This window comes from Tetrahymena thermophila (assembly GCF_000189635.1).
Source record: "Tetrahymena thermophila SB210 genomic scaffold scf_8254551, whole genome shotgun sequence".
Lineage (NCBI taxonomy): Eukaryota > Ciliophora > Oligohymenophorea > Hymenostomatida > Tetrahymenidae > Tetrahymena > Tetrahymena thermophila.
In genome coordinates, this window is record NW_002476322.1 from 472,606 (window position 1) to 498,878 (window position 26,273).

The 26,273-nt window shown below is 22.2% G+C and overlaps 12 protein-coding genes across 12 annotated transcripts; 5 read left to right on the plus strand and 7 right to left on the minus strand. All coding sequences in view use genetic code 6, as the record gives it.

Moving 5' to 3' along the window:
* Positions 1-1,098: 1,098 nt before the first annotated feature.
* Positions 1,099-2,671, plus strand: TTHERM_00310180 (hypothetical protein; the record flags this gene model as incomplete). Its single annotated transcript, XM_001021094.2, has 2 exons — positions 1,099-1,121; positions 1,204-2,671. The coding sequence occupies 2 exons, from the start codon at positions 1,099-1,101 to the stop codon at positions 2,669-2,671; spliced, it is 1,491 nt and encodes a 496-aa protein (XP_001021094.2).
* A 1,280-nt stretch (positions 2,672-3,951) lies between these two features.
* Positions 3,952-4,254, plus strand: TTHERM_000310189 (hypothetical protein; the record flags this gene model as incomplete). The annotated part of the gene is made up of 1 exon (XM_012798883.1): positions 3,952-4,254. One exon carries the CDS (start codon positions 3,952-3,954, stop codon positions 4,252-4,254), a length of 303 nt encoding a protein of 100 aa, XP_012654337.1.
* Positions 4,255-5,972: 1,718 nt separating this feature from the next.
* On the plus strand, positions 5,973-7,662 carry TTHERM_00310190 (transmembrane protein, putative; the record flags this gene model as incomplete). The annotated part of the gene is made up of 2 exons (XM_001021095.3): positions 5,973-6,938; positions 7,111-7,662. The coding sequence occupies exons 1-2, from the start codon at positions 6,075-6,077 to the stop codon at positions 7,660-7,662; spliced, it is 1,416 nt and encodes a 471-aa protein (XP_001021095.3). The 5' UTR covers positions 5,973-6,074.
* A 764-nt stretch (positions 7,663-8,426) lies between these two features.
* TTHERM_000310207 (hypothetical protein) lies at positions 8,427-9,563 on the plus strand (the record flags this gene model as incomplete). The annotated part of the gene is made up of 1 exon (XM_012798884.1): positions 8,427-9,563. One exon carries the CDS (start codon positions 8,427-8,429, stop codon positions 9,561-9,563), a length of 1,137 nt encoding a protein of 378 aa, XP_012654338.1.
* Positions 9,564-9,906: 343 nt separating this feature from the next.
* Positions 9,907-10,175, plus strand: TTHERM_000310208 (transmembrane protein, putative; the record flags this gene model as incomplete). The annotated part of the gene is made up of 2 exons (XM_012798885.1): positions 9,907-9,926; positions 9,980-10,175. The coding sequence occupies 2 exons, from the start codon at positions 9,907-9,909 to the stop codon at positions 10,173-10,175; spliced, it is 216 nt and encodes a 71-aa protein (XP_012654339.1).
* Positions 10,176-11,058: 883 nt separating this feature from the next.
* Positions 11,059-12,659, minus strand: TTHERM_000310209 (transmembrane protein, putative; the record flags this gene model as incomplete). Its single annotated transcript, XM_012798886.1, has 2 exons — positions 11,059-11,534; positions 11,681-12,659. 2 exons carry the CDS (start codon positions 12,657-12,659, stop codon positions 11,059-11,061), a joined length of 1,455 nt encoding a protein of 484 aa, XP_012654340.1.
* A 505-nt stretch (positions 12,660-13,164) lies between these two features.
* On the minus strand, positions 13,165-15,130 carry TTHERM_00310210 (transmembrane protein, putative). The gene is made up of 2 exons (XM_001021097.2): positions 13,934-15,130; positions 13,165-13,865 (listed from the first exon to the last, which is right to left on the minus strand). The coding sequence occupies exons 1-2, from the start codon at positions 15,033-15,035 to the stop codon at positions 13,366-13,368; spliced, it is 1,602 nt and encodes a 533-aa protein (XP_001021097.2). The 5' UTR covers positions 15,036-15,130; the 3' UTR covers positions 13,165-13,365.
* Positions 15,131-16,075: 945 nt separating this feature from the next.
* On the minus strand, positions 16,076-17,395 carry TTHERM_00310220 (C3HC4 type (RING finger) zinc finger protein; the record flags this gene model as incomplete). The annotated part of the gene is made up of 1 exon (XM_001021098.4): positions 16,076-17,395. The coding sequence occupies exon 1, from the start codon at positions 17,291-17,293 to the stop codon at positions 16,076-16,078; it is 1,218 nt and encodes a 405-aa protein (XP_001021098.3). The 5' UTR covers positions 17,294-17,395.
* Positions 17,396-18,350: 955 nt separating this feature from the next.
* Positions 18,351-19,697, minus strand: TTHERM_00310230 (tetratricopeptide repeat protein; the record flags this gene model as incomplete). The annotated part of the gene is made up of 1 exon (XM_001021099.3): positions 18,351-19,697. The coding sequence occupies one exon, from the start codon at positions 19,695-19,697 to the stop codon at positions 18,351-18,353; it is 1,347 nt and encodes a 448-aa protein (XP_001021099.1).
* A 756-nt stretch (positions 19,698-20,453) lies between these two features.
* TTHERM_00310240 (MOZ/SAS family protein) lies at positions 20,454-22,367 on the minus strand (the record flags this gene model as incomplete). Its single annotated transcript, XM_001021100.3, has 3 exons — positions 20,454-21,771; positions 22,031-22,073; positions 22,184-22,367. The coding sequence occupies 3 exons, from the start codon at positions 22,365-22,367 to the stop codon at positions 20,454-20,456; spliced, it is 1,545 nt and encodes a 514-aa protein (XP_001021100.1).
* Positions 22,368-23,554: 1,187 nt separating this feature from the next.
* TTHERM_000310249 (transmembrane protein, putative) lies at positions 23,555-24,019 on the minus strand (the record flags this gene model as incomplete). The annotated part of the gene is made up of 1 exon (XM_012798887.1): positions 23,555-24,019. The coding sequence occupies one exon, from the start codon at positions 24,017-24,019 to the stop codon at positions 23,555-23,557; it is 465 nt and encodes a 154-aa protein (XP_012654341.1).
* A 975-nt stretch (positions 24,020-24,994) lies between these two features.
* Positions 24,995-25,915, minus strand: TTHERM_00310250 (Frag1/DRAM/Sfk1 family protein; the record flags this gene model as incomplete). Its single annotated transcript, XM_001021101.3, has 2 exons — positions 24,995-25,424; positions 25,482-25,915. 2 exons carry the CDS (start codon positions 25,913-25,915, stop codon positions 24,995-24,997), a joined length of 864 nt encoding a protein of 287 aa, XP_001021101.3.
* Between the last annotated feature and the right edge of the window lie 358 nt (positions 25,916-26,273).

Genomic DNA, 26,273 nt, shown 5'->3' on the forward strand with positions numbered 1-26,273 from the left:
TTTAAATTTAAGAAATATACTTCTTTCTAGATTATATTTATTTATAGTTTATACACCAATAGCATTTTTTTCTTCTTCTTTTTCTATTAGAATTTCCCATTTAAAATTTATTCCCTCTACATGTTTATATCTATATACTGCTTAATAAATGAAAATTAAACTTTTAAATATATTTTTAGAATCATTTTTTAAGTTTTGTTGCAAATGTAGTATTTTTATTTCTATATATGAGATATGAAATTAATAAATTATTGTGTAAAATATTTAAAAAAGCTATTAGTGTTTTACAAATCAAAAAAATCTCTTATTTTTCTTTTTTAAGTAGCAAATTAAAAATAAATAAAAATGACTGATAGTTTTTAAATGATTTAAAAAATTTTCCTTATAAAATAATAATTAAATTGATAAAAAAATTCTTAACAACAAATATCTTATGAAAAAATTTTTTCTTACTAGAAAACGTATTTATTAACCAAGATTTAGAAACTTGAAATAATTAAAAGATCGCATTATTATCTTCAAAAAGACCAATAAAAACAAGTAATTTACTTAATTCTGTAAAAATTCTGAATGTTAAAGATAAAAATGCGCTTTTGCTCATAGTATCAGTGAGCTAAAAAACCCAGACTATAAATATGAATCTGATCCTTATTACAAAGAAAATAAATGTAATATACTAAATTGTAAAATAGAAGGATGTAAAGATTACCATGATATCTAAGAAAAAAGGATGAACATTTTCAAAAAAAATATTCATAAACTAGTGTATAAAAGCCTTAATCTAGAATCAAATGAAGATTAATTTACTGAAGAAAATAAAATTAGCTAATGTAAATCTTAATTTTTTATAAAGAAGAAATTAAATATTTCCTCTTTAATCCCATCTTTAACCTATTTTAACGAGCAAGACTTAAACTTAATGTTTAATTAGATATTAAAAGTAGTCTAATAAATCAATGAAAATCAAATTATAGATTCATTCTAGCCTATTTAAGCACTTTCTTCACTTTAATAAAATTAAAAAAAAAATTAAATAATTACTTAAAGTAAAAATGAACCACATATTTAAAAGTGCATTAACAATGTTATCATAAATTTATGTTCAAGGAGATCTTTAATTAGTAACCATTATAATTACGCTCTTTTACATTTACTAAATAAAATACCCATTATTGATTTTAAATATAAACTATTTAAATATAGAAGAAATAGCTAAAAAAGATAATTATCCTATTTCATAAAAACTAATGTAGTGGTTCCTTTTGTATGTGAAGATATCAAGAATTTTAAGCCTACTTCTCTCAAACTTGATATCAGATCTTTAAATAAAAATTGGCAAAGCTTTGTAAAGTTGATGGAGACTCTTTAAAATACCTCTCAATCAATCCATAAATTAGATATAAATCTACAAGAATTTATTGGACCTCAGGATGTAAATGATATCGAAAAAATATTTACAAAAGCATTAAAAAATGTACCCTAACTGTAAACTATCAATATAAGATTACAATTTAACTACTTAGAAAATGGAGGATATGAAAGGGATATTGTTGATTTATTTTTAGAATTAATTGAAAAGTTATTGGATTAAAATCGCTCACTAAAATTTTAATTGAACATTTTCAGAATCTGTATCAAACGTAATAAAAATAGTTTAGAAATATTTAGTGATAAGATAGATAGAAAAAAAGAATACAAAAGAAACATTATAAATAAAATGTTTAAAAGTTCTAAATTGCATGAGTACTTTCTTTCTAAATTTTCTGAAATAAGGAGAATCAGAGGAATAAAAACTTTAAAAATAGATTTTAGTAATTTATTTTTGACTTAAAAAAAAGGAAAAAAATCTGTTTAACATATTTATGAGAATGAAATAGAATGTCTATTAAATGGAGTTAAGTAAATTTTAGATAGGATGATCCCAAATAATTACTTAGAGAATTTAACCATCTAATTTTTTAGTTTCTTTTTCCACTTTGAAGTGTAGCCAAAATAATAAATGTTATTATATAGATTCTTTATGAATTTATAGCTCTTTTTCTAAAACACTCCACTTGTGTCAATTAAAAATTTTGATATTTTTAGTGGAGTTTTAAATAGAAAATTAATGAATAAAAAATACATATATTCCTCTTTTGATGGCAATCTATTTACTTCTAAATACTATAATAACAGAAAAAAAGAAATAAAAATTGCTAATGATCACATAAAAGATATAGAAACAAAAAGAACAATTTTTAAAAGTGTAATATAAAATGCTAGTGAATTCCTTAACTTAATGACAAATAATTTTGAAAATGTTAGAAAAATTTCATATTTTTAACATGATTCTCATCATCTAAATAAAATACTTTAATATTAAAGATAAAGACTCACCCATACTATTTGTTTATATAAACAAAGTTGGTTATGTTTAGAAGAAAACAAGCTTAAAATTTTAAACATCAATTAATATTTGGATTTCAAAAGAAGATAGTTTCTTTATTTCTATGCAAAATTATTGAGAATAAAAAAAAGAAATAAAAAGTTTTCTTTCAGAAAAGAAATAATATCTTAGATTTTAAAATTAATTAACTTAAGTTAAGACTTTACTGATTTTAATATTAATAGATGTTATTATTATAATAATAGAAAAGGTGGATTGATTATGTGTTGTGATTCCATAAAATGAATAAAATTTTTTTAAATATTTTTAAATTATCAAAATTAGAATTTAAAATTTAGATATTTTTAAAATATCCCTATCTACATATTTAAGAACTATCAATTATTGTAAAGGATTACTTTATTTTATGGAATTTCTAATAGAATTATTTTTTTAAAAATCCTTTCATTTTTGATCCTTTTTTATTAAAACCAAAGATACTTATCCTTTCTGACTGTTGTTTTGAATAATGAATAATTAAGGTTTATGAATTTAAGAAATTTACTTTATTATAAAAAGAAGAAATGATGATTATAAATACTATAAAGCATTTCCTTCTATTCTTCTTTTTATTTTAGAATTTCCAATTTAAAATTATTGCTTCTACATATTTATATTTGTCTAGTTGCTGAATTTAAGTTATATTTTTTGCACGATTGCTTAACATTTGTTATAGATGTAATAATTTTATTTCTCTACATTAGAAAAGGAATTTATAGTTTATGTGTAACTTATTTAAAAAAGCTTTTATTATTTAAGAAATAAAAAAATATCTTATTTTACTTTTTGGCCAATTAATAATAAAAAAATGAATTAATTGATGCTATTTAAATGATTAAAAATCTTTCCCTTATTTAATAATTATTAAATGTATTAAAAATTCTTAAAAAAATATCAAATGAAAAAATTTATTCTTACTAAAAAACGTATTTATTAAAAATAAAAAACCAAAAGGCAAAAATAATTAATAGAGAGCAGAATTATCATCAAAAAGAACAAAAGTAGATAAAGGTAATTTACTCAGTTCTGTAAAAATTAATCTTAATGTGAGAATTAAAAATGCACCTTTGCACATAGTATTAGCTAGTTAAAAAACCCAGACTATAAATACGAATCTGACCCTTATTACAAATAAAATAAATGTAATAAACTAGATTGTAAAATAATAGGATGTAAAGATTACCATGATATCTAAGAAAAAAGGATCACTATTTTCAAAAAAAATATTAATAATCTATTGTATAAAAGCCTAAATCTAGAATCTAAAGAAGATGAGGGCACTGAAATAAAGAAAGCTAGCTAATGTAAATCTTAGTTTTTTTTAAAGAAGAAATTGAATATTTCCTCTTTAATCCCATCTTTAACCTATTTTAACTAGCAAGACTTAAACTTAATGTTTAATTAGATATTAAAAGTAGTCTAATAAACCCATGAAAACTAAATTAAAGATTCATTCTAGCCAACTAAAGGGCTTTCATCGCTTAAACAAAATATTTTAACAAACTAAATAATGAATTAAAGTAAAAATGAATCATAAATTTAAAAGTGCATTAACAATGTTATCATAAATTTATGTTCAAGGAGATCTTAAATTAGTAATCAATATGATTTTGCTCTTTTAAATTTACTAAATAAAATACCAATTATTGATTTTAAATATAAACTATTTAAATACAGAAGAAATAGCTAAAAAAGATAACTATCCTATTTCATAAAAACTAATGTAGTGGTTCCTTTTGTATGTTAAGATATCAAGAACTTTATGCCTAATTCTCTCAAACTAGATATCAGATCTTTAAATAATAATTGGCAAAGCTTTGTAAAGTTGATGGATACTCTTTAATATGTTTCTCAATCAATCCATAAACTAGATATAAATCTATAAGAATTTATTGGACATCAAAATATAAAAGATATCGAAAATATATTTACAAAAGCTTTATAAAATGTTCCATAACTAAAAGCTATCAATATAAGATTACAATTTAACTACTTAGAAAATGGAGGATATGAAAGAGATATTGTTGATTTATTTTTAGAATTAATTCAATAGTTATTGGATTAAAATCACTCACTAAAATTTTAATTGAACATTTTCAGAATCTGTATTAAACGTAACAAAAACATTTTAGAAATATTTAGTGATAAGATAGATAGAAAAAAAGAATACAAAAGAAACATTATAAATAAAATGTTTAGAAGTTCTAAATTGCATGAGTACTTTCTTTCTAAATTTGCTGAAATAAGGAGAATCAGAGGAATAAAAACTTTAAAAATAGATTTTAGTAATTTATTTTTGACTTAAAAAAAAGGAAAAAAATCTGTTTAACGTATTTATGAGAATGAAATAGAATGTTTGTTAAATGGAATGAAGGAAATTTTAGAAATTATGATCCCAAATAATTAATTAGAGAATTTGACTATCTAGTTTTTTAGTTTCTTTTTCCACTTTGAAGTGTAGCCAAAAAAATAAATGTTATTATATAGATTCTTTATGAATTAATAACTGTTTTTCTAAAACACTCCACTTGTATCAATTAAAAATTTTGATATATTTTACTATGCTTTAAATAGAAAACTAATGAATAAAAAATACTTATATTCTTCTTTTGAAGGCAATCTATTTACTTCTAAATACTATAATAACAGAGGAAAAAAAATAAAAATTTCTAATTATCACATATAAGATATAGAAGCAAAAAGAAAAATTTTTAAAAGTATAATATTAAATGCTAGTGAATTTCTTAACTTAATGACAAATAATTTCGAAAATGTAATAAAAATTTCATATTTTTATGATGATTCTTACCATCTAAACAAAATACTATAATACTAAAGAGAGAGACTCACCCATACTATTTGTTTAGATAAAAAATATTGGGGTATAGAAGAACACAAGCTTACAATTTTAAAAAGCAATAAATATTTAAATTTCAAAAGAAGATAGTTTCTTTATTTCTTTGCAAAATTACTTAGAATAAAAAAAAGAAATAAAAAATTTTCTTTAAGAAATGAAATAATATTTTAAATTTAAAAATTAATTAACTTAAGCGAAGATTTTACTCTATTTAATATTTATTAAAGTTATAATTATGATTAGTGATTACATAAAATGAATAAAACTTATTTTTATTATTTTTAAATTACCAAAATTAACATTTAAAAAGTTTTTTAAAATATCCCAATCTATTTAAGAACCATTTCTTGTTGTAAAATTTTATGAAAATAAAAAAAATATTTTTTAAATAAAATAATATTGGTATATGTTTTTAAATGTATCTATTATATATTTTATATGCTCGTTAGCAGTAAATCAATGTAGAATATATTTATCAATCTATTTCATTTCAGAGATTTTTAGTAAATTAATTAATGGTTTCTCACGTCTAACATATAAATAAAATGGATGGCTTTGAATTTCTTAAAAAGTAATATTCTGAAATAAACCTTATTTTTCAATTTTACATCTCAATTTTTGCATTAAAAAAATTAAAATCTTTCTTTAACCTTTGAGATTGCTTAATACGATTTACTAATTCTAAAAGAAAAATAAATACAAAAAAAAAATTAATTACAAGTTTTTGTTTATTAAGAAGACTAAAATAAATTTGCATAATTTTTGAATCTTAAAGCTATTTGGCTTATAAAAATGAACGATAACTCAATAAATAACTATTAATAATTGCTTACTTAGAGGTAATAAGATGCTTCCGAACTAGGATAAAACAACATCTAAGAAATTGAGATGGTTGATTAAACAAATAATGTTTAAAATACTATGAATATTTAATACCTTAAGTAAATCCCGCTCAGTTAAGAAAATGAAAAAATTGTAAAAAGCTAAAATAATCCTGAAAATATTGTGGCTGAAGAAAAGGTTGCAGTTAAATAACCTTTGACTCAAACACTTTACATTTGTTATTTAGTTTTACTTATTCCACTTTGCGCAGCAATTACTGGGCTAGCAGATACAGATTAAATAATATATGGATCTATCCCAAGCTATTTAAAAGGTCTTTTCATAGGTCTTTTAGTTGTTACTTTGGTCAATATGATATATTTAATTCTAGTTTAACTTTATGTCAGCCGTAAATATATTGATAGTATCCCTTTTAAGCACAAGCTTGTTATTTGTGGTATCTGGTTCATATTAAATTCTGGATTTTTTATTATTGGAGGCTTATCATTTAGAGGATACAGATATATGATTGACGATTGTAATAACTATTACACAGAAATTTGGTAAAGAGAAGCTCTTAATTTATATGACAGTGCAAAGAGCACTTTGTGTACATCTTCATGTTTATGTGACATGAAATTTCCTTTTATATTGCCATAAGACTTGTAAAACAAAATAACTCCTTATATTAATAACTCACAAATGGTAGTCAACATCTCACAATGTCCAGGAAGCTTTCAAAAGAACGACTTGTATTATTAACTCAAGTAAGCTGAAAATTATTGGGGCTGCTCAGGAATATGCACACCTCTAAACTTATACTATTTCACTGATGTAAATTACTTAAATTCCTTTAAATCAGAAGACATTAATTATTCTCAAAAATTAAATTTAATAGCAATTAATTTGCAAGGAAAATATAATATTTCAATAATTTTTGTAAAATTAAAATGAATGATTCATTAAGAATTATAAATTTAAATCACTAAATTTTATTTTGATTAAGATTAATAGAGGAACACCAACTGAGCAGAGACCTTGTCTATAAGTTGCTATTGAGGATCATCTTCCTCAGGTTGTAAATCTAGTGAAATTTTCAAGTTTGTTTACTGCAGTAGTTCAAACAATAGTATTGCTCTACTTTTTATTCAAAACATAAATTGAAAACTCATCTCTTTTTAGATAGAGTTCAAATTCTTCAGATGGTTACAATTCTAATAAATATTCTAGTGGTGGGAGTAGTAGTAGCGGAGGTTAAGATATTGATGTTGATGATGATATTGATGATAAATAAGGTTAAAATAACACATAAAACCAATCAACAGAAAATGACTTTGATAATTTCACCCTTCCTTAAAGGAATCCTAATTATTTTGCCAAAATGTTTAGCTCGAGAGTCTCTAAAATATCAAGAGGTTTAACAAAATAGTCAACTACTTAGACATTTTAATAGAGCTCAAAATCATCAGTTATATCAAGTAACCTTATAAATTAGCTCAAAAAAAGTAAGCTCCCATCAGAAGCTCATTAAACTAGTAAAAGATTAAGCTAATCATGAAATAATGAAATATCCTTTAAAAAATTAATAAAAATTCACATAAATTTTCCTTATATTAATTAAATTACCTATATCTTATTAAAATTTCTAGTTTACTATCTAAAATTTAACAAATTAAATATGTAATATCGCCTTTTACACATTGCATAATACTTTATTCTTTTATAAAATTGTATCTAATCAATATTTTACATTGAATTTTATTTAATTTACTCTTTTTAATAATAAGTCAGGAAGCTGGTTTTTTAATTCCAAAAAACAAATATTGAAATATCTTAAAAAACTAAAAATAAATAGTTGAATTATGTATAAAAAACACCAAAAAAAGGACATATAGAAACTAGAACCTGTTTTAATTTAATTTACCTAATTCAGATTATTTTTTAAAATTAATTAAGATTTTCAAATTAGATTTGCCAATTTTAAAGAATCAATTTCAAGTGGATAAATTATTAAAGAAAGGCAAATTTCAATTTTATTAGTTTTTAATAAATCTATTTTAGTTTTTGTATTTACTAGTTGACTTAAAATAAAAATAATTTATTTGCTTTTTCTGAAAATGTAAAAATATGTTGAATTCTAGAATTGTGTCTATGGTCTGATTTTGTATAAAAAAACAAAAAAATACCTTTTTTTTATTTTAAATTTTTAAATTGTATTTATTTTACATCTAGAAAACACAAAGGATATTTCTAAATTTCACAATAATTTACTTTACATTTTCTTTTTAAGACATTAAAATTGCTGTTATAGTATATTTAAAAATGCAATAAATTTAGTAAGAAGTAAGCTTTTGTTAAAGACACCCTAGCCATCACACTATCGGAGTGTGTTTAAGCAAAAATTTTTTAAAAGATTAAGAGAAAAATGATTGGAAAATATGCTAAAAATGCATGAGCATTTATTCTAAAGTTTATAATGATTTTTTATTATTTGAAGACATAAATGACAAAAATGAATACCAGATAGAAGAATACCCCTTCGATTAAGCTACTAGAAAGATCAAAGATTTCCTTAATGAAAAGTAGGCTTCGCATAAAAAGGTATTTATTAAAGAGATAGAGTTTATTGATCAATTGATTGATTAACTTAAAGAGATTAAGTCGTAGCTTATAAATTTTTAAGAGAGTAATGAAAAATTATAGCAAAACATGCTTAATAAGATTAAATAACTTTATACTGATGCTTATGGAATTCAACACATTAAATAGGCTTTAAAGTAGAATTGTTCTAAGCTAGAAAATAACTAAGAAATAGAATTTATGAAAAGTGAATTGCACCAGACTTTTAATTAGCTCTGTTAACTTAAAGAAGGTTAAGATATTAAATAGCAGATTAATAACTTCTAGTAAGGAGCATATAATTTTATAAATGAAAGGCTTATTCACTAATTTGACAATTACCAGCAAATAATAAATTAACTAAGCATCGAGAAATTATCAGTTGAACAAAATAGTATGCAACCTGTTCAACTTGTTAGATCAAAAGTACCTTATCCTGATGCTTTAAATACTATCCTGTATCCTCGTGAATCATTTTCTGAAAATTCTTCGATTTATAAAGTAGTATTTATAGATAATCAAAACTTTGAAGACAAGTGTCATTTCTTTATTGGTTGTATAGACTCAGAACTTAAAGATGCAATAGGATACAATCACGATATGCCCTGTTTATGTTTTATTTGCCACCTTAAATAAAAAGAAATAAACATAAGCAATATTAAATAACTAAGTATTACAGCAGCATTTGATATTAAATAAAACCAGGTTACTTATACCTTTAATGACAATATTTTAAATTAACACTCAGTTGTGATAAGTTATAACTTTTAGCCATTCAAAGAATGGAAATTATTTATTAGCACTTGTTTTTAACTTAAATTCAAAGTGTATAAATGCTGAAAGATACTTAATTCAACAATATATATATTACAGCTATTTTAGTTATTAAATTACATCATTTAAATATATGTTGTAAATTTTATTTTTATAAAATTTGATTTGATACAATTGAAAAAAAGAATTAAAGTAATTAGAAAATATTTAAGAATTATTTTTGTTTTTTAAATTTTAATTCCTCATAAATTTGGTAGAATTGGAGCCAATAACTTTTAGAAATATTGATGTTTCTATTTGATAATAGATATAAATAAAATATTGAAAGATCTAAAAATTTACTAAATAAAGCGTATTAATAATAACTGACAAATCAAATCAACATAATTTCAAAAAGTAGATTTATAAAATGGAAATGGAAATCACTGAGTAAATATGAATTAACAAAGTAAGATATATACAATTTATTATTAAAATAATAGGAGAAAGGAATAATAAGCTTGCGTAGAAAAGGTTTAAGATGAAGATGAGCAATATGAAGAAGAATATGTGCCTACAACAAAGGGAATAGTGTACTAATTAAACAAAGAATAGAAAAATTTGAAAAGGTAATTCAATTAGGTCCTAATTTTAGGAATTATATTGTTTATTATCTTTTTGTGGCACCAGTATTTGTGAGTTTAATTCTAAAGATTTGCAGAATATAAAAATTTTGACATCTTTGCATATTTTCCAATTTTTTCATAAATAATATGATATCTAATTGCCTCTTTAAAAAACACTAAAAGGCAAAAAATGTTTGTACTTATATATAAATTGCAATTTTGAAAATAAAATATACATAAAAAATTTACTCTTTAAATTAGTATTATGAATACATAAATTCATTTTTATAGTATGTTCATTTTTAGCTACATAATTATTTACTTTATATTTTGCTAATAAAATAATCATTAAGATTAAACCAATTAAATTTTGTGTACCAAAAGTTTTAAATTCAAATTAATTAGAATTAATGTTAAAAAGTCATCGATAGATTGATAGAAGGATTGAAAATCATCAAAAAAATTGTTATAAATTATAAAATAAAAATGATAAAAATTAAAGTAAAAATTATTTTTCAGAAAAAATCTAAATTCAATCTTTTTTATTTTTAATTAATTAGAAATTTTTTTTATTTTAAAAATATTTATCTTTTATTATATCGTGCTTTAGATATTGTATAAATGGTTTTTAAAACAAATCAAATATTAATTTATTATTTTTTAAAAGTTTTTCAAATTTTTTAGTTTAACTTTCATCAATAATTTATTACTTTCTTAAATAAAATTGAAAACATATTATTACATATCTATTTATAAATAATATTATATTTATTAAATAGTAATATTATAAATAATTTATTGAAATAAGAGAGGTTTAAATTAATATCTTTAAAAATATCCCTTATTTTAAATATTTTATAGAGATAAAATTGAGCAAATAAATAATGAGAGTAAAAAATATTTTTAACAAGAGTTCCTCTGTTTTGTATTATCTCACCAAGAACTCTTTATACTTTTCAATTTGATATATTAATGTAATATTTATAGGTAATGTACCTTCCAATTAAGTTAGTGGCTAATAAAGTGTAAAAAGAGACACCTAAGAATACAGCTGTATATTATAATATGTATTCATAGCTAAAATACTTGGCTAAGGTTACAGAAAGCGTCCAAAATAGCATAATAAAAGAAGAAGCTAGCCCAAAACCTGTTCCTATCATATAATCTTGATGATAATAAACTACTATAATTTCAATTGTAATAAAACTTTGTGCTAAAGCTATTCCTGAAAATATGTTGTTTACAGCTTAAATTCCAATAGAAACAAAAGGATTATTTTTAAAAACATTTATTTGTATATAACTTATTAAAAAAAATACAAATGAACAAAATCCAGATCCTAAATAAACGTTTAAAACTTTGCTTAATGAAAAATTCCTTTTAAATATTTTTGCAAGATGAAGGCTAAAGAATAACTGAGATGCTGCTTAAACTTTTTTTTAGTAAAAAAAATAAAATTTAAAATTCAAGCAAAGCTTTTTTTTATAATAATTTTAATTTAAAAAAGAATAAAATATATTTATTTATTTTATTTGAAGATTCAAAAAAATAATGGCTTAAATAAATTAATAAATTTACTTAAACTTAAAATGTACTAAGATGAGACAATTGTTTCATCATTGTTGTTATTTTGATTTTTTAGGTAATTTATCAAGTTTTAGCTAAAAATGCTTACAAATTAAGTATTTTGGAGGCCAATAATTATAGAAACTGAAAAAATGGAATACATGAATTCATAACTTTAGAGATATTTTTTCAAAGTTAAAAACAAATTGTGCTTTCTAAAAGGATTTTTATAATCTCTAATGTTAATTTCTTCAGTATCTTCTAATTATTGTTGAGAATTATTAATCTAATTTAAAAAGGCTTTCTCTATGAATAGTAGTAAAATTGTATTTAAGAAAATGAAATGTCTGGATTGATAAATTAATTCAGGAGCTCCTTAGATCTAGTTAACTAAAAGCATTAAAATATTTGCCAAAATACGAGGTAAACTCCATCCATAGGCACAATAAGAACTTACAACTACTGAATAATTTTCTATTTTAGGATAATAATCATATATCAAAGTTAAACCTGCAACAAAGAACACCTCTTTTCCTATCATAAACAGAAAGACACCAACCATGGAAGACTAAATCAAGCCATAACACAATGAAAAATATTAAAGCAATATTCCTAAACACACTAAGGCGAAAGATATTTTTATAGTTACTACTTGATTTACAAAATCTCTTGCATAGCCAAAGAGAATGGGTAGAAAAAAATTTAAGGGAATAATGAAAGCAAAACTATAATAAAACTAAATATCCTAAGTATTTGTATTAGCTAATGTTGGATAAAAAAGACCTGCATACTAATTTTATATAAGCTCTAAAAAGAAAAAGCAAAGATTATGAATGCAATTGCAAATTTTAAGGTTTTTAACCAAATTATTTTTATTCTATTTAATAAGCTTTTTAACTTGGCGTTGCACATATGCTTCAGTATTTAATTCTAAGACTAATTCTTATCGACTTTATTATTGAATATAGTTAAAATCATATTCTAGGCGCATCTTTATCTATTTTTTATAAAATAACTCTAAATTGATTTAAATAATTAATAATTTACGAAAAATTAATTTTAATAAACTATTATCAATTCCTTCAAAATAATTAGGAAAGATATATTTACAGAATACTCCTATAAAATTATCAATTTTGAATATATTTTAGTTTAATTATTTAAATAATTCATTATATTATGATAATTTATTTTATTTGAATTCATAGAATGAAAGATAAAAGCTAAGGATTTCTTCAAAATATATATAAAGAGTTAAATACTGTCAATCCTCATTAGTTAAAGCCTATCCATCAAGATTTTATACTTGGTAAAGGACCTGCCTTAATAGTATTTAAAAATTTATTAAACTTGAAAACATATAAACTTAATTTTATAATAACTCAGTATATAATAAATTTTATATCATCTTTTTAAACTGATCAGTAAAATTAATTTCTTTAAAAAATGCACCTAAAAAAATAAATGTTAAATATAATATAATAATATTTGAGTAATTTAATAATAAATTAATTAGCTATACTTACTTATTAAAAAATAATAAATCTATTAGGTTTACTAATAAATTTTTCATACTAATATAATCTAATTAAGATATTTATCTCTTTATATAGGATTTTGATTTAGATAAAATATATCTAAATATTAATTATTTTTTTTTTATTTGTTTTAGTTTTTTTTAAAAACTTATTATTATTTCACAAAGATTCTTGTTTGTTTATATTTTTTTATTATTCACTTTCTGTTTTAAACATTTTTTTCCCAATTGTATACTAAATTGTAAATGAAATAATCGTAATCATCAAGTAAGCTGGCAATAAGCTTTGTAAGAACTATCTATTGTCTTATGAAAAAAGTAGAATTAAACCAGAAATCGTTGCAAACAAATTCATGAAGGAAGATGCTAAACCAAATCCTGTGCCAATCATATAATTTATTTAAAAGTACTATACTATTACCTCTACTGTGGAATAAGAAAATGCAGAAATTAAGCCAGATAGAATGTTGCAAAAAACTAAAATGAGGCTTAGTGGTAAATATTCTTCAGGAATATTTTCCAAAAAAATTAAAGCTGTGTAAAAAATGATTGCAAGAAAGCCAGAGGTTTAAATACTTTAAACTACTTTGCTTAACTTGTATTTTTTCTTGTAGAACTTTTTAAGAAATTCATTTGCAGTAAAATCTGATATAACTTGGACTTAATATAATTTTTAAAAATTTTTAGTAATTTTATAATAATAAGGATAATAAATAATATTTATTTACATGATGTAAGAAAATAAGAAATATTGGTTGGTCTTTAGTTATTCCCTTCATTAATTAATTCTGATAAGTTAACATTAAAAGCATTAATGTATCCAAAATTCTAGCTGGAGATCACGCAAGAAATGGAAAGAATTATTAATATCAGTTTATAGTTTTTAAAGTATTTGCTTAAAGCAATTAATATATTGTGTTTTTTCAAAGGATTGTTGCTATTTCTTATATTAGATTCTTCCGTTTATTCAAGGATTTAATAAATTTTCAATATTTAGTATATCTAAGTTATTTCAAAAATAAGCAACAAAAAGAAGATTAAAAGTAAGATCTTCAAATATTCAACTACTTTACCATTCAAATATTCACAAGAAGACAAAACAATCATAATCAAATTAGTAAAGAAGTGGGGAAGGCACCATCCAAATTAAGAGTAAGAAACCAATATTTATGCAAAATCAGAATTAAGTGGATAGTAATCATTTATTAAACACAGTCCAGCCACAAAAAATACCTCCTTACCCAAATTAAAAAAGAATTATCCTATTAATTCTACTTAATAGAGATGCAGAAACATTGAGCAATTTTAAAAGATAATTCCAATAAAAATCATAGCAAAAGTTATTTTTATAGTTGCTACTTGCTTAACAAAGTCACGGGCATATCCTAGCATCACTGGAAGAACAATAAATAAAGGAATTTAGAAGCATAGATTAAACAAAAGCTTTTACTGTTTGAAGTCATGTTTGTTCTGATAAAGATGAGAAAAATTATAAAATTCAATCTGATCAAGCATTGAAAAGCAGAAAATATGAATGAAATTGCAAATTATCAACTTACATTTTAAGGTATTTTTATTACTTTCTATAAAAGCATCTATTACCATTTTATTTATTTCTATGTCACCTTATTGCTCAATGAGATTTTGAGTAATTATGCATTCCATATTTAAAGAATTATTATTATTGTCTTATTACATTTTTGGATAATTTTTTTATTAATTCATTAAATTATATATTAGAATACCGTAAGTTCTCATTTCCTCGTTCCTCGGATTACGCCATTTCCGAAAAACGAGAAGTGATTTTTAAAGACTATAAAAATTGATCATTTCTCGGATTTCGTTCGGATTTTTTAAATGAGAACTTACGGTATATCCAAAAAATTTTTTATTTTTTAAAAATCCTTATTTCAATTCAAATGAATTAATCTGTTAGTAAATTATTTAATTCAAATACTACTTTTTTATTCTTACTTGCTTTATTTTTTAAATTTACAGTATTATACTTATAAATAGCAAGCATTTTTATTTAATAAAGCAAATTGTTTTACTTTTAAAAAACAAAAAAAATATTTTAAATAAATGTAGTTTTATATCTTTAATTTAACAACAAGTATTGAATAATTTAAATTTTACATTTGTTATCACATATAAATATTTAGATTCAAAGTAAATTTTAACATTATTTTTTAATTTAAGTACTAATTAAATATAAATTATTTAAAAATATTTTAATGTTTATTTTAAATATATATGAAAGTTATAAATAATTATTTAATTTAAAAATACTTAATCATTCTATCTCTTTTTAAACTATAAAGTATGCAAATTTAAATTTATAAATCTTTGGATTTATATGTTATTTTGTTTTTGAAATAATTTTGTTATTTGAATTTTAATTCTGAATGTTTGAAGTAAAAAAAAAATTTATTAAAATAATTTTACTTACTTAGTTAATAATAAAAGCAAAAAATATTTATTATAATATTTGTATTAAGAATAGAAAAAAATGAATTTTTCTCAAATATTTATGAGAGTAGTAAATTATTAATTGTGTTATTTATAAAAATATACACTTAATTATTACATTTTTAGGTATGTAAATTTAATTGTATAAATATTTAGATTAGTATTTTACTTGTTTTTGAAATATTTTTGTTATTTAATTAATTTTGGGTGTTTGAAAATTTAACATTATAAAGAATTTTTACTATTTTAACAAGAATAATTTATTTATTTATGTAATATTTTGTAATAATGTTTGAAAAAATTAAATTTATTAATTATTTTAAAGTATAAAGAACTAATATATTTTTTATTTAATAAGGATATTTTGTGTATTTTAATATATTATTATTCGATTAATTTATTCAAACAAATTGTTTCATATCTTATTTGCATACTGGGCAATGAGTATTCTTTTTAAGCCACTCATCTATGCAGTTAGAATGATAACTATGACAACAATCAAGAATTTTAACTTCTTCTCCTTCTTCAAATTCACAGAGACAAACAGGGCAGTTGAGCAAATCTTAGCTCATTCCAGGTTTTTTCTAAAATTTATGAACAGGGAAGTCTTTAAGCTGATTTTCATTTAAACCTCCGTCATTAGAATAGTCAAAGCCTTCCATATTACCATGACTTAAAAAGTACTAAAATTATCTGTTTTATGATTGTTGCATTAAAGGTATCAATATTTAAAATAAATCACTTCCAATACCTTGTCTTCTATTAGATCTATTCCCTCTTAATCCTAAGAACAAAAGCTCTAATGGATGTACTCTTTCAGCCTATAGAGGATTGCTGCTACCTTGCCTTTAGAAAGACATTTCTTATTCTTCTTAATTTTAATAGGAATTTTACCTTTATTATTATCTCTAATTATTATTATCATTTCTACTATGTTATTATTAAAAGATTGGTTATCTATTTTGATTTCTATTATTATTAGAGCTAAAGTTTCCATTTCTTCTTAGCTATGATTACTATTATTACTAATTTAAAGCCTAATCACATACATCTAAGTGGTCATTCATGATGCATTAAGGGAATAGCTATCTGCAGAATTAGCATTAGATTTCTTTATTAGGACAGGTTTCTACATGAATGGATACCATTTCGATGGTTAAGATAGTATCACAATTGGGACATTTTACTGTTTCATCCTAACTTTATTCAAGAGGATGATAATATGACATATTTCCATTATTACGTTGATAATTTAAATTTTAAGGGTCATATTCATTATTAAATTAGCCACTATTTCCTTGCCTTTAACTCTGGTTTGATTGCTATTAGACATTTTATTGGCCAAACATATTTCTATTGTTCACATCACGCAGATTATCAGAAATAACCTCGTTTGCTTAATAAGAATATTGGGTGTCTCTATTTTTTGAAGGGGACTATTTCATAAATGCATCCTAACTCTATTGAGGTTTATTAGAATTACTACTCATGTTATTTTGAAGATTTTGCTAAGCTTATCTATTCTATTTTTGGCATTAGATTACATGCAATTCGTAGTTTGAAACTCTTTTTTAACAAAAAGAGCAGAAATTTCCTTGGTCCTATTATGAATTATTCATATTTATTTAGATTCTACAAAAAAGTAAATTTATTTTTTTATCAATAAAACAATCTTTTTCTATATGATTTTTTATTTTCACTTATTATTTTTTCTGATTAAGATGTATATTCTAATAATTAATTAGCTTGTAGGTTTATTATTTAAGCTCAGATATTTATATAGCAGAAAATATAGATTTTATTATAGCAAATTCGATAAATATTCTAAATTTTAGACATATGAAGCATACATAATATGACTGAAATTTATAATCTATAATATAAAAGTAAAATTTGAGATAGTTATTTCATGTATAAATAATTTTATAAATTATAATATCTTATCAAAAATGTTCTAATTTTTATTATATGAGCAATTTATATAATATTTAGACAAATATAACTATTTTTCTAAGAATTTTTCTAAAGATCTAGAATTAATTTTTTTCTAAAATATGATATAGACAGACAAATAACAAATAATTACAATATGAAATTCTATTATTTAATTTCTAAATCAAAATTAAAAAACATACATTATCAAACACAAGTATTGTATAACTTCTTATTTATGCAGAGAAAAACTAAAATATTACAATGATGATAATAATTTTTTAAACATCCAAAAAAAAAATAATCTAGACAAATTATGAGAAATAAATTTTAATAGATTATGGTATTTAGAAAAATTTTTGAATATAAATAGGAAGAATGAATAATTCTTATAAGCTAATAATATATTTATCACATAATTAACTTTTCTAATATTTAGAAAATTAAATAGCTTTAATATTAAACAAGATAGATAGATATAATGATAGAAAAAAATGAAAAAAAGATTTTCAAAAAGAATACATTAAAATAAAAAAATATTTTTAAAAATAATTGAATTGAGTGAATTTATTAGAATATTGAATCAAATATATCAGAAATAAACAGTATATTTAACTATAATAATCTTGAAAAATTAATTAATAGATCAAGCTATTAAATTTAAAAATGTATAAAAATATATTTATTAAAGCTGAACTATCTCATAACGTGAAAAAGAAAAATTATTGTAACTTAATAATATTTTCATGAGAATAAGGAGTTGTAATACTGCATAGCTTAGTCATAAACTCCGCCCCAGTATGACTTTGTCTTATTGGTTACATCACTAAAATATTCTGAAGTAGAGTTATTAATATTACTTACATACTCTTTAGAGTTGCTAATATGACCTTAAACATAATCCCTTGTATTATTATAATTTGTTTCAACATAATTTTTAGCATTGTTTATATTGCTTTAGCAATAATCTTTAGCACTGTTATAATTGCCAGTCACATAATTGTAAGTATTATTGTAGGAGTTTAAGCAGAATTCCTAGGTAGTGTTTTTGTAATAAATGCATTGTTATTTGGTTTTTAAAAAAACAGAACTTGTAAAAAATAAATAGTTTTCTATTCTTTAAGGTTTTAAAGTAATACATTCTTTGTAATTTTAAATGGCATTGTCAAAATTTTCTTTTTCATAGTAGCAATTTGCTAAATGTCTGTGACAAGTAAATGCGTTTTCTCCCTTCAACTTAGTGCATTCTTCAAAAGCAGGTATTGCGTTATCGAAATCGCCTTTGTTGTAAAACATAAATCCTTTCATTTCGTGGTAAGTCTCATTGCTAGGATCAATCTAAATTAGCCTGTTAAATATATTAAGAGCATTTTCAAAGTTTTTGCTCTTTTTAAATGCGTTTCCGAGATCCACCAAATATTATTCATTTTTAGGCTTTAATGAAGAAGCTTTTTAGTAGTATCTAATAGCCTGTTTAGATTGATTTAAATTTAAAAATACATGACCCATATTATTCAAGCATTAATCTGAGTTTCCATTTATATCCAAGCAAACATTAAGAGGTGTTTAAGCAAGTTCATATTCTTTCTTTTAAATATATATCTTAGCTAAATTGTTTTAGCAATCTTCATTTCTAGAATTCTTGGAAATGCATTTTCTTAAAGATTATTCTGCCTCTACTAATTTATTTTGTTTTAAAAATGCAATTCCTTTTCCATTCAAGCACTCTGTTTTTTTCTCATCCAAAGAGAGGCATTAGTCGAATTAAGAAACTGCATTTTCAAGCTACTCTAAATTTAGCTAAGATTATCCTAATCCCTAATAGCAGCAAGCTTCATTAGGGAATTTTTAAATACATGTTTGATAAGTAGAAATAGATTCTGATGTCTAACCTAGTTTTTACTGCATCAATCCTAAATTATAATAAATACTGACATCCTCTCCGAAACTTAAACTTCTTTTGTAAGAGTCAGCAGCTTCAGCGTAATTACCTTTAACGCTCTCCTTATTTCCCTTAAATAAATACTCTGTCATGTATTATCTATTAAGCTTTTCTTGAAAAGTCTACTCAGTTTAAGTGCTATTCGACATTTTAATATTTTAATCTAATAAATAATGCCCTTTTATTATTCCGAAATCAATTTTATTGAATTTTATTAAAAATAAAAAAATCTTATCAAAATAGATAATAAAAAAGAAAAAAAAAGAAGTTTTTGAATAAAAAATGATAAATAACAAAGATACAAAATACAATAAAAAAACACTCTATTAATAGAAATATAATATAATAAATATTACTTATGAAATTCTAATTTAATTATTTATTAAATCTTTAATTAAATTAAAAAATTTAATATTTATTTTATAATTTTATTTTTTTAATCTAATTTAAATTAATAAAAATTTATTATTTTTTTTATATTTTGATGAAAGATTTATTTGAAAATATTTTTATTTGAGATCAAATTTATTTTATTAATGTTTTGATTCACCTTTTTACACTAAATCTTTGAATAACATTCTCATACTTAAGAATTTTAATTCTGATGAGAAATTTGAATATTAAAAATAAATTTCATTATTTATTTGAAGATAAAAAAATTCGATTATATTTTTTATTTTCAAAAAATAGAACTAAATAAATGTTATAAGAAATAAATTAAAAGCATTTTTATTATTTAAAATAACTTGAAAATGATAGAATTATTTCTAAATCTTTTGATCAACAAAATTTTATTAACAATTATTTGTATGAAAACTAATGAATTATTTTTTATGGTTAATATTAGTTTGTTATTTAATAGTAAAATGAGTGTAATATTTATTTTTAGGTTTTGATTGATTTATTCAAACTTGATTAGAAGACAAGTGTTCATCCTGATTTCCATCTTAGTTATCTTATCCATTTAAGTTTTTAGATTGAGGTGTTTAAAGCTAGGATTGTGCTTATTTTTAAGCTACTTTCTTAGATGGAGTCTTTTTCTTTGAACTTGATGCCAAATTTTAATTAGGATTCATTTGAGATATTGCAGATGGTTTTAAAAATACATTTGTATAATTAGATCCTCTAAATGGATCATATTCTGGCTAACGTATATTATATTCTCTATTCCAGTTTACTTTGTAAGGCACCCAATGTATATTCTCTCTAATTACTGGTATGCCTGGATGCCCAGCTTCTTTAAATACTTTTTTCAAGTAATTTCTATCCGTTAGGAGAATTGAATTACCTCCTTAGTATTTTACCAACCCTTTTTATTCTAGTGTGTAAAGAATGTCTTTTTCTAGTATATAGGTGCCTCTTGATATTTCTTCAACAGAAAATGAATAATCTTCTGGTTTACTTTCAATATATTATATTATTCTCTAGCACCACCAAGATAAATAGCTTTTTCTTCCTAAATCAGATAAAGGACGCTCTGGAGTACCAACTTTATCTTCTATAGAGCTCAGCTCGTATGAGAAGCTTATCAGAAATTTACCATATCCTTTCCTCTAATGGATAGGAAAGATTAAAATACAAGATAAGTTATAATTATCTTTACTATCTTTATCCTTAGAGAAATACCCTACAATATGAGAACCTTCATCATCATTTTCGCATAAAATATAAAAAAGGAAGGGATCCATATTCCAATATAAATTTTTGTGATCAAGGAATAACTTTGAAAAATAAGAAAGGTTTTCTGCATAAACTGAATTCTTTTTCCCATCTACTTCATACATGCTTATGCTTATAGGTCCCGTGTCATCCCTGTAGATTTCATCACCAGGAGGACTTCTTAAAATACAGGATTTCTAATGTCTTTACATTTCTGATTCTAGAATGTAAAAGTTCATGCAGTACTCGCAAAAGTAAAGCTTTTCTACATTCTAGTAATTTAAAGGAAAAGGTGAATAATACCATGACTCCATATCAATTTTTCCCAATCTAACACTTTCAATTGTCTTGAATTTAGTGTGTTCTAAATGACTGTTAAGTGCATCTTAATCAAAACCTTCATGCTCATCGTACTCATTGAAATCATTTTATTTTACTTTTTATTATTTCTTAGGCTCTTCTGGTATGAGTTCATCAGTCATCTTAATACGACTTATATTTACCCATTCATCCCATCTTCTATTCTCTCCTTCGTAGTGTACATAGTAATCATATGAGTCCTCTCTTTAATTAATTAAAAATAAATTTGAATATTAAATGAGTAAAAATCTAAATAACTAAAAAGCTCAAAACAATCCCATTTTTAAGGCTTATAATTTTGCTTTTTTAAATTTTATTCAAAAATTTTTATTTTCTTAAGTTATTTAGTTTGTTTTTTTATTGCTTTTACATAAAATTTTAGCCATTTTCATTCTAAAAAATAGAAAACTCTTAACAATAATATAGGATTGAATTTTATTAATATGAATGTAAATTTCTTTACTTTTTTGGAGCCATTGGATCAATTCCAAATCTTAGCCTTGCACCTTTTTCAATAAAAATAGAATTTATTAAATATATTAACTTTTTTTACAAATAGGCATTTTATTTGATGCAATTTATTCTGATTCTTATGAATTTTTATTTTAAAATATACCTAATATTCTAGCTTTCATAAACTTGCTTCCGTTCTTTAGCATGCAATCAATAAAGCAAGCGTTATCTAACGCACCTTCATACTAAAGCGCTAAACTTTATTGTGGTTGAGGTGCTGTCTTCTTCTTTGTAGCTTTTTGCTCTATTTTAGATGCCTTTCCTTTCCCTTTTCCTTTACTTGCCATAATACTAACAATGATTTTAATAATTTTCTAATTTACGAGTTATTAGGCAATCAATCTCCTCGATTTTCTTTTAATATCAGTATTCAATATTAATTAAGATTTTATAATGATAGACTAATAGAAGTTTATATTAGCTAATTAAACATTAAATTTTTTAATTATATAATTAATACTCAACATATTAATTGGTTTCCTAAAATGTATAAAAATTATTATTTTTAAAAATAAAATATTATATTTTTGATCTCTTATTTTATCATACTTAAAGAATTGATTTAAATAAAAATATAAATATTTCATAGCTGACTATTTTATTTATGCTACAACAAAAATTACTTTCAATTACAAATATAAATTAAAAAGAAATTAATTTTATAAAATTAGTTTGAAATTATTTACATAAAGATTTTGTTGTTTGATAAGAAAGCTAAAGTAACAGAAATTTAATTTATACTCAAAAAAAAAAAAATATCAATTATCACATTAAAAAAATTATTTAATGTTTTATCAAAATATTTTCTTAAATGAAAGCTCTCTAAACCAACATTATTTCTGAATATTCCTAAAAAACAAAGCAAATACTTTGAGTAAAAAATTATATTTTTAAATTGTGTTAAATATTTAACATAGTAATCATCAAAATTTTGTTTACATTCCCATTTTTATCAACAACTAACTATCTTTTTTGTTTTGGAACAACACAGGAGCAATTATTTTTTAAAACTCACTTTTTTAATAATTGAATTCTAAAAATAATTGAAAATATTTTTTTAATTCTTAAATTAATAAATGATAAAAATTTCTTAAATTAATAGAATTAAAAACTCTAAACATTTATACATTTTTTTTGCATATATTATATTTATTTTAAAATGTTTACTAAGATAGTATATTGTTTATAGGTAATACTTATATTTAATTCTAATTCGATAATAGATTATAAATATTTTAGATGAAATATTTCATAAACAATATTTTTAAACAGAATATATTTTTTAATAGATAATAAAGAATTTTAATAATAAAATATTTGGTATTTCTTATATTAACAAATATCAACAGTTTAAATTTTTTTTTATTTAATTACTTTTAAGTAAATACATATATATGTTTGTATCAAATTTGAGTTTTTATGTTTGTTATTTAAATTGGTAATTTATGAAAATATGTAAGTACGTTTAGTTATTTCAAAAAGAGCGAACTATTAAATAAAATATCAAAATACCTAAAAATATGTTAATATAGGTAAGCAGTTTACAGATAGGGCTTTTACCTTCCATACGCATCATTTATTTTATTTATTCTATACACACATCTAATTATGACGGATTTTGTTGCTATTAATTCTAATTATCATCAATAACTGTATTATATGTCACATTATCACTCCTATTTGCTGGGTCACTCATTAAAGGATCTTAATTTGAATACTAACCTGTATTAATTTTAACTTAGAACTATTAATCGTATTGCTACTAGGCATTAACATTATATTATCCATATCCATTTTATTAATCATTTAATCTTGGAACATTTCCTAATTAATCTTAATTAAATCCGCTATAGGTGTATCCGCCTCCATTTGCAGGAGCAGTGTAAGAATTCATTTCAACAGGTTTGTTATCTTCATTCTTTTTGTTGAAATAGCTCATATTTTTTTGTTATATTTGTATTAATACTTGGCTGGCTAAACAAAATCAATATATAAAAACAAATATAAAAAATATTACATAATTTTTGTTAAAATAAATTATTTACTAAAATAGGATTATTTTTATTATTATTATTATTTACAATTACTAAATTATAAAAAGCTTTGCTTTATTTTTAAATTTTACAAAATATTTTATTTTTTATGGAGCTATATTTTTTTAATAATTTACTTTTAAAATTTTATCAAAAAAATAAATATTTGTAATAAATCAACATTTAAGATATTTTTTAAAATTAAATATTATATCAACCATTTAAAATGGGATTATTTCTAGTTTAAATGATTAACATTTTCAAAATATTTATAAATGTGAAGCTCAGGTAGCTCAGTTGGTTAGAGCGTTGGTCTTATGAGCCAACGGTCGTGGGTTCGACCCCCACCTTGAGCATTTTTTTTTTCTTGAAAAGCCTTAAAAAAATTAATAAAACAATAAAAATACAAACTTTATTAGAAAATAAATCAAATTATTATAAAAATTTTTTAATTTTTTAATAAAAAAATTTTGTATCAATAAATGAATTTGTTTTGTTATGTTTTTTTATATAATTGTGTACAAATAATTTTCATGGTAAAATTTCCAAATTTTTTTGTGTAACTCAATGACTCTTGTCAAATTTAAAAAAATAATAATTAAATAAATCTTTGGCAAAAGTAAAATTAAAGATAAAGCTCGAAGAAAAAGAATATATTGATTGTTGATTTGAAACTAATTTTCTTATGAATTTAAACTTCAACTTTATATATTATAAAATTATTTTTATTTGTGATAAATACTATCAAATTTATTATAATTGTTTGTTTATTCGTTTCTTTGCTTTAGAAGATTACAATTCTTCTTTCCAATTTAATATAAATGTTTATTTAACCTTCTTTGTTGCAGTCACATCAGACTAGCAAGTGTTTTAAAACTTTTTCAATATACTGCAGTTGGATTTTGATTGCCATTTTTATGGTAGTTAGCATATTATTCGTGTCTCTTAACGAAAAAGTCAAGATCGACTAATGCTATTTTACTTCCGTCCATGCAAATATAGAACACTTCCCAATCATAAGAAAAAGAGAACAACCAAATAGCCAAAGAGAAGGTAACAAACCATTCAATGGTGTCAATGTGAGGATCGAAATATAAAGCATTAGGGAACAAATATTTAATAACATTTACGATACAAGTTATGATCATAGCTGCTACACTGAAAAGTTTAATATTCCAAGAAAGAGGTGAAACAATTGATCTATAGATAACCTTAAATTGATAAATCTTATATGTAATCAGAGGAATAGCAGCTATCCAAATAATGAAGAAAGTTAAAGCAACAAAAGTGTGCAAGTTTTAATTCATTTTTCTAACGTTTAATATAAAAAAAATTATTTTAGAATTATTAAATGTAATATTATATTACCCTGTGTCAATAGTAGCAACTGCCATTGCGAAAAAGAAGCTTCCTAGTCCAGCCAATTAAAATAATTTGGCACTAACTTTTCCACATTAGTATTTTTTGCTTATGAAATTTAACCAGCTGTAAATAACAAACCAGAAGAAAAGAGTTACACCTGAAATGAAAAGCATATTCAATCTGAAAACAACACTTTAAGGGAAATGACTAGCTGTTGCAGTGATTGTGCAGTAAGGAAAAGGTTCTTCCTCGTGCTTAGAAATAGCCATGATATATGTAAATAAACATGTCAAAATAATACCAGGACCAATCACTTTAGGGATGTAACTCATGTTGATAGAACCATATCTTGACTAATTAGAGCCAGGTTGTCCAGGTTTAGGAGGTTAAACAGCTATTACTGTTGGATGTAATCCTCTTATTTAGTTATCCATTTACATTTCCAAGTATTAAAGTAAAATTCAATTTACCCTTTTTTTATTTTTTACTATATTTGTTGAGGTTTAATCTTTTATGGCTATGCCTAAAATATTAATTTCTTTTATTAATAAACTAACATTTACATCTATATGGACACATAATATCTAAAATAGCTAACATCTAACTTTTCAATTCTTCTTTTTATCTAAGATACTTTAATGAGAAAGATTAGGATTCAGAAAGCTAGTTTTACTCGTCCTAAACTCTTAAATACAAAATAGATTAAAACAATAAATCATGAGCATTCCTTTGTTTAGGTATGAAAAATTCAAAGAATACGTCACATTTCTCTATCAATTTAATTTACATGATAATTAT